This window comes from Hemicordylus capensis, chromosome 5 (genome assembly GCF_027244095.1).
Source record: "Hemicordylus capensis ecotype Gifberg chromosome 5, rHemCap1.1.pri, whole genome shotgun sequence".
Taxonomy (NCBI): domain Eukaryota; kingdom Metazoa; phylum Chordata; class Lepidosauria; order Squamata; family Cordylidae; genus Hemicordylus; species Hemicordylus capensis.
Window position 1 is genome coordinate 223,663,325 of NC_069661.1, and position 7,971 is coordinate 223,671,295.

Sequence of the window (7,971 nt, forward strand, 5' to 3'; positions counted from 1 at the left end):
AGAACCAGAGCATACTTAGAAGAAGAAAAACATCCTGAAACCAACTCATCTGGTTTTATTATTCTCTCTGGCTGAAACAAACAAAGCATGAGATCACAAGTGAAGAAGATTTAGATTTTAAAAAAGAATTATTCCAGTCATAATTACTCCCACTTTTCTTAATATCATAAATAAGAAAACTTTAGGAACAATATAGGTTTTTTCTTACATTAGCACCTGAATATTGCCCAGAGTGAATTATATTGGAAACAGTCAGCTCAGAAAATGGAGGTATCTTTTTTAATTCCTTTGTAGGGGATTATTTTTGTCCTGTGTGAAAGCCCACACACATTTTAAAATAGTGTTGATTCCTTAAAAAAAAAAAAAAAGATGATCCTGAAGGTGTCCTTTCTGAAAGATGATGTTTATTAACTGCAAACTTCCTCAAATTCGCTGTAAGGGGATGAAGCTAATGAGGTCTTAGATTCTCCATCACTGTTACATTCCCTCCTTAAACTAAGCCCAGAAGCAGCTGTAGTCTCAGGAGTTGGAGGATCAGTTGTCTTCACAGCTGTCCCTAAAGGACAATAGTCCAGCAAATTTTGAAGGTGTTTGATATAAGTAATGGCAGCTTTCAGGGTCTCCACCTTGCTGAGGCGCTTGTCAGCCAGCTCCTTGGGAAGATGGTCTCGGAGGCGCGCATAGCCCTCATTCACACAACGAACCCGTTGCCTCTCCCTCTCGTTCCTCTTCCGAATGAAGGCAGGCTCAAAAGAATAGTCATAGACTCCTACGTAGCCAGGAAAGGGTAGATAGGAGAACCTTCCTGAGTATCTATTGTAGGCTTGGGGGTCCCAGTATGTTGGATCAAAGTGGATTGGAACGCCAAATGGCTCATGGAGTGGTAACCCATGAGGACTTGTGAGGCTGCTCCCAAGGGAAGCTGGTCCTGAGAAAGAGATCCTGTTCAATAGCCCATCATCTTTGTTACTTCCCATTCTGCGGCAATGCTACAACTTCCAAAATGAGCTCTTTACGGAATTAATCCATTGATGGGAAGAAGGTCAAATGAACCAGATGCTCAGCCTCACAATACAGTCCTTTGTGGGGGCAACAGAGCAATAGGTAGATGTCCAATGTTCATGAAAGCAATAATGACTCCTGAATCCCAGGCTTCTGTATATCAGCTCTGCTCCTGGATCTGTTATTACAACGGCAGAATGCCTTCTAATTTATAAGCAGGCTTCTGCGACCATCACTCCACACTTTAAACCTGGGTTTTTCTCTGATCTTCATATTTCAAAAGATAATGAGAGGGTTCCCGTGTTCCTTTTTCTCCTAGCTTGGATGTGTGACTGCAGAGGCAAAACCAAACATAAATAATCTTCCAGGCTGTAAACACTCCTCATGCATTGTAATCCATAGTGCCCTTTGATATTACCTGTCTCCAAAAGGATGGGTAACATGAAAAGTTTACAGGCATCTGCCAAGTGTTGCCAGAGCTCCTCCTTCTCAAGAACCAAGACAGATGGGAGGGAAAAAGAATCAGCCAAGGGCTTTCTGTACCCAAACCCAAAGGGCAAGGACAGCCTTTTGTTGTTTCTGCTGTTCTAACTGAACTGAAGCAGCTCATGGAGAAGTTCGCAAATGTATACCATATCGGACTAGCTTGGCAGGGGTATGTGGGGTGTGAGAAGTGGGAGATATATAATGGCAAGGGAAAGAGTGCTCCCTTGTGGTTGCAGGCTGCAAAAGATAAGGCACATGCCATGCATGGAGATTATTCTGTATTTATGTTCTTGCACAACCACAGGGGATGCTTCATCACGGGAATAAGAAAGCATAGTTCCAGTATCTATTTTATGTGTAAATGTGCACTTATTTCATTTTGCCACAGGCTAGGACATTCTGAGCAGCCTGAAGGAAAGTGGGAACCAAGGCATTCTGCTTCCCGGGTACTGGATTCAGTGCTAAGCAAATCTGGGGCTACATAGTACTTTATAACATAAAATCCTCTGTTCCGCTGCACATGATGCAAGAGTGAGGACACTGACTCACAGAAGAAGTAATTGAAAAATGTTGTGTCACTGTCACTGTCAAACTGAAAGTTCCCATTTAATTAAACTTATTCCTTGTTTTACATGGGCCTTTACCACCTAATGGCACAGTGGGGAAATGACTTGATTATTAAGCCAGAGGTTGCCGGTTCAAATCCCCGCTGGTATGTTTCCCAGACTATGGGAAACACCTATATTGGGCAGCAGTGATATAGGAAGATGCTGAAAGGCATCATCTCATACTGCATGGGAGATGGCAATAATAAGCCCCTCCTGTATTCTACCAAAGACAACCACAGGGCTCTGTGGTCACCTGTAGTCAACACCCACTTGAGGGCACAACTTTACCTTTACTTTTGACATGGTAGGTATTGTTCATTCTAGCTTTTGGAATATAGGAAGCTGCCTATATCCAGATCATTGGTCCATCTAGCTCAGTATCATCTACACTAACTGGCAGTGGCTTCTCCAAGGTTTCAGGCAGGGCTCTCTCTCCAGCCCTACCTGGAGATGCCAGGAATTGAACTGGGGATCCTTCTGGATGCAAAGCAGATGCTCTACCACTGAGCTTCGGCCCCATCCCCAGTTTTCTGGCACATTCTAATCTGGATATATGGGACATTAATGTTGACTGTGAAAGATCCTCTATCAGTACAATGGATGGACTTATTTAACTCTAACTGGCCGTTCAGTTCTATTATCCATTCCTAGTTTTTCACACCATCATAGGTCAAGTTGTGGAGATAAGGGAATTGAGATCTCAAGAAACGAAATACCCTCCACCCACCTTCTTTTGCTTTTTTTGAGTAGCAGGCAGGACTTGGGAAAAGGAATAAAAACAAGGGACTTGTTTAAATCAAGGCATTTTTGGCAACACTATTATGCAAGCTGCTGATCAGTCCTGGGCCTTGATCCAGTTAAAGTTACTTGTGCTTAAATCCCATTGGAATCCATGAGACAAGTTAGACACAAACAAGAACTCCACTAATTACAATGGGATTTAAGTGCAACTAACTTTGCCTGGATTGGGGCCTTGCTCTCCAAAGACTTCCTTGGTGTTTAGCCAGAGTTCAGCGTTTCAGTAGAATAGCACCAATTATCTTCCTAGCCTTTAGACTTTTCTTTATTTACTAGCCAAGCGAGGCGCAGAACGTCTGTGCCTCTAGTTCTCCCCCCCGCACATGTGCCCACCTGCCTGCCACCATCATTTTCTTTTCCCACCCGCCTACCACCACCGCTGTTTTCTTCCCCCACTCACTCACCTGCTGCATTTCTCCCCCCACCGCTGTTCCCCCCCCCCCTCGCCAGCAAGCCTGTCCGCTGGTACTACCACTTTCCTCTACCCCTGCCAGCAGCTCACTCACGAACTCTCGCGAGAGCTGCCATGCATGGGATTAGCAACAGGTATGCCTTAGAGAAATATATATATCTACTAGCCAACCCGCACAGAGCATCTATGCGCTCTATGGGGCTGGCTGTTCCCCCCTCCCTCCTGCCCCACCCTCTCTTGCCCCCTCCCCCTCCCACCCCACTCTCTCTTGCTCTCCCTCCTCTCCCATCTGCATTTTACCTCCGCTGCCACAGGCCCTCCTAGTCCTTACTTCCCCCCTCTCTTGCCCCCCCTCCCACCCCACTCTCTCTTGCCCTCCCTCCCCCTCCCACCCGCACTGAGTATTTTACCTTCGCCGCCACAGGCCCTCCTTACCGGGTGCCGGGCGGCAGAAAAGGGGTCCGCTGCCGCCGTTCCTCCTCCTGGGCAGCGAACAGGGAAGTCCCGCTGCCCGTTTCCCTCCTGGCCCGGCCTCCAATGGGCCTCCACGGCCGGGCCCACCGCCAACCAATCCTCCTGGGTGCACCTCTGCTAATCAGGCATCTCCGCCACCCAGCCAATCAGCTGGGCGCTGGGACACACATTGCAAGGCGCACCCAGGAGAATTGTGTGTGTGTGTGTGTGTGTGTGTGATATGTGTGTGTGTATGTATACACACAAACACACACACACACATATATAGATATAGATATACATACACATAGACACACACACACACACATTGTAATCAAGACTCACCTGCTACTCTTTAGCTGTTGAATTCCAGTCTGTATTCAAGAGACACACCCTCTCCATAAATAAAAATTTGGAATTTGTTTTGTTTTATTTTTTCACCAGAAAAAAAGAAATAATTTTTAAGAGGAAAAAATCAAGGCTCAGCTTGAGACATTAGAAAAGGTGCTACTGTGAAATTGTTCATCATTAACACTTACTTCTGCAACAGGTACAGAAACATGTTGACAGGTTTTGCAGAGCACATTCTACCAAGGAGCTAATATCATTCTTTCCGAGCATAAAATGCCCGACTGGGCAGGTCTTATCTTGCTTGTATATAATGGGAATAGGAGCAGGCTCTTCAGGCTATAATATAAAAAATCACAAGCAATTTCATTGTGTTCAATATTGACCTAGATAAGGGTGAGCCTTGCTTTCCAGTGCACACTTCTTCCTTTTTCACAAGCACGTCTACTAAGTACCTTGGGACCCTCATCCCCAGGTTTTCTTAATGGACTGTTTTTTCTTTTCTTTTTTCTTTTCTTTGGATAGAAAAATTCTAACTATGCTGAGTTTTCTAAAAGGGGCTGACAGAGGGCAAACACTATCCATTTCTGTAGAGCTGGATGTTTACTCTTTGATCCTTTCTTACAGCCTCCTTCAACCCTAGCAGCACTAGATTCCCCTCTCATGTAACACTTCAAAATAAACTCCACACAGCTGGATACACAAAAAAACACTCAGCCTCACTTCTTGGAGGAAAAACTGGATTGCTGTTTCATTGTATGCCTGTACAACCATGTTATGTGGAAGCCACTTGAAGTAGTCTCCACATTGGGGATGTTACATGCTATGCCTGTAACGCATCTTATGGCTCACCCCATGATCTGCTGCTATCATCAGGAGAGTTTCCATGTCAAGATCAGACGTTTAGCTGTACACTAATGCACACCTACCTGGGCATAAGCCACACAGAATACAATGGGAATTACTTCTGAGTAAACATGCATAGGATTGCTCTGTTATTTATACTGAAAATATATGTATATATACTCACATTCTAGCTTTCCATCACGTACAACAGAATGTTCAGGTGGCTTATAACCAACATGAATGGATGTTGGTGTAGAGTTGCCATGCCCCCCAAAATTCCGGGTTTCACCCAGATTTTAAGCATCTCACCCAGATTGCTTAGCCCACCCAGATTCACCCAGATTTCAGCTTTCTTTCTTTCTTTCTTTTTAAGCTAAGCTCTAGACCTTGTAGAAGCAGAGTTATGGAGCAAAACATGCAGTCACTATTCTGTTCAAAAAATATTTTCAATCCAATGTAAATAATATGCAAATTAGGCACCCGGATTTGGAAAGCCAGAATATGGCAACCCTATGTTGGTGGCTTATAATCAACATGAATGGATGCAAATGAACTTTGCTTCTCTCCTTCTGTTCTTCATGGTAGTTGTGTTTATGCACAGCATAATCAAGGAATCCATCCCCCTATTTCAGGGCTTCCCAGCCTTGAGTCCCAAGATGCTGTTGCACTACAACTCCCATCATCTCCAATGGCCATTGTGGTTGGGCATGATGAGATTTGTAGTCCAATAACATCTGGGGAGCCAGGGTTGGGAATTCTACCCTATTCAGTGGTGCAACCCAATGTTCCAGATGCAACCCAATTTTCAGATACCACCCAGTGTCCCAGACTTTCCTATTGTGGTCTCATCCATCCCAGTTTCCTCCATGGACTGGATGATTTGAAAAGAGCAAGTACAGCATGATTTGATCTATATGCAAGGAATGAGACTCCAGCTATTAAATGCTTCAATCTATACTGACTTTTTAAAAAGCATCAAGCTTCTGTGCCTGTTACTTCTAAAGTATCTGCTGAAAAGGTAACAGTGAACACAATTTAAATTGTACTAGTAGACTTTTTAATATTCCTTTTTTCCCTGTATGAATGTTATGATTGGGTCACTGGTTTGTCTCTGGGAAACATGGGTAGATCAACTTCTCCATCACCTTCATAAAGAAAATACTTGTTTCAAAAGGTCTCCTTACAACAACTGTGCAGAAGATCACTGCAGTCTCATGACTCATGTTATGCCTTTTCCATTATCACTCCATATTCAGTTAATGCTAGCATGGGGTGAAAACTCTGCCATGAAGAAGAAATAAGCAGGTCTGATTGCAGCACTGGACCTCTCCTGGAGTACGCAGACAAGCTAGATGACAGCATGATGATGCTGAGGGATTATCTACGGTAAAAGGAAATTGATATCTTTGTAATGAATGCATCTGTTGGGCTAGGAAGGTGTTTTGATGTTACCTGTGCATCCTATTAAGATCAAAAGGTAAAGGAGCAGACAACCAAATGCCTACAAGTCTCTTCCCGCACAGTTAGTCTCCTCTAGCACTTTCTTTTGAAAAGCTTGATCAGATTACAAAAGCACAACATCATGTTTTTGGGAACTGCTGACTCTCACACCCACTCCTGGTGTGAAACAGGATGCTGGACTAGATAGGCCTTGGGTGGGCCTGATCCAGCAGGGCTCTTCTTATGTTCTTAAATGTGTAAATTGTTTTAAGTTGCATGTGCAGCGGGGGGGGGGGGGGCGTGCTTTCAGATGAGGGGCTCTTAGTGCTTACTCCATGGTTGCTTTTCCACTTTCAATAACATCCAGAACTGCTACTGGCTGACATACAGAGCAAGGAAGCACCAGTGCAGCACTAGAACAGCCTAACAGCTTCTCAATTAACTGCACTAGTGCAGTGGGGAAGTGGCAGTTTTTTATGCCCTCCCCTTTCCCAGGAAGTCCTTGATGCCACACAAAAATATGTCCCCGCTGACTGCACAACCTTCAGGGACATATTTCTGGATGGCACAGAGGGCTTTCTGTGGAAGGGGGAGGCATCAAAAAATGCCACTTCTCCACTGTACTGGTGCAATTAGTTGAGAAGGCAAGCTCTCTTGCTACACTGGTACATCCTTGTTCTGTATGTCAGCCCATGTCTTTACAGCACACGTTTGGTTACACATTCATTGGCAACAAGTAGGCAACACTGGTGTAGGCAGGGAGGTGGGGCTGCACTTGTGGGTGCTTTTTCGTTAGGTTTTTTTTGGGGGGGAAGGGGGTGCTCGAATCAGTCCTCAGATAACAGCAGGAAGAGGAAGGATGGGATGGATTTACCTAGTCAAGCATACTGGATAAGACTACCTCTAGGGTGGACAAAGCAGTACATCAGTGAAGTATACACACACATGCACACATACGAGGAAGCAGAAGAAGTGGGGAGCTTTGGAGCAGCAGCAGCAGCAAATCAGTAGGGAATCTAGCCCAGATCCAAGAGATTCCTGGGGATCGGGGGAGGGGGGCTGTAATTTGCAACACACACACCACCCAATATGATCTCAAGGAAGTGGTTATTTTTATTTGCAGGGTCTGCTGTACAGCTGCAGGAATGCACTGGTCATTCCGTTGGTCATTTGGAAATTCATTTTATATTTATTTATTATTTTATTTATCAAATTTATACCCCTGCCCAAACTTACATTTCTGGGTGGCTAACATTGCATTCCATAGCCATTTGCAAGGAACCAGTGCATTTCAGTGGGCATTCCCTGCCATTCATTTTGGGATGTCCTGACTCTAGTCCCTGGCAGTATCTCCAGGAAGGGCTGGGAAAGACTCCTGCCAGAAACCTTGGGGAGTCGTTGCTAGTTTGAGTAGATGATATTGAGCTAGATGGACCAAGGGTCTGACTCAGTATAAGGCAGCTTCCTATAAGAACAAAAGAACAGCCCAGCTGGATCCCACCCAAGGCCCATCTAGTCCAGCATCCTGTTTCTTTGGCGGGGGTGGGGAGAGACCTGCATGCTCTCTGCAGCTGCTAC

The 7,971-nt window shown here is 44.9% G+C and overlaps 1 protein-coding gene across 1 annotated transcript; it reads right to left on the minus strand.

Moving 5' to 3' along the window:
* Window positions 1-407: 407 nt before the first annotated feature.
* On the minus strand, window positions 408-1,159 carry ASCL4 (achaete-scute family bHLH transcription factor 4). The gene has a single exon (XM_053256247.1). The coding sequence runs from the start codon at window positions 975-977 to the stop codon at window positions 408-410; it is 570 nt and encodes a 189-aa protein (XP_053112222.1). The 5' UTR covers window positions 978-1,159.
* Window positions 1,160-7,971: the final 6,812 nt, after the last annotated feature.

Excerpts from the sequence above, each read along its gene's own strand:
- ASCL4 (XM_053256247.1), bottom strand. The coding sequence starts at position 977 with ATGGGAAGTAACAAAGATGATGGGCTATTGAACAGGATCTCTTTCTCA.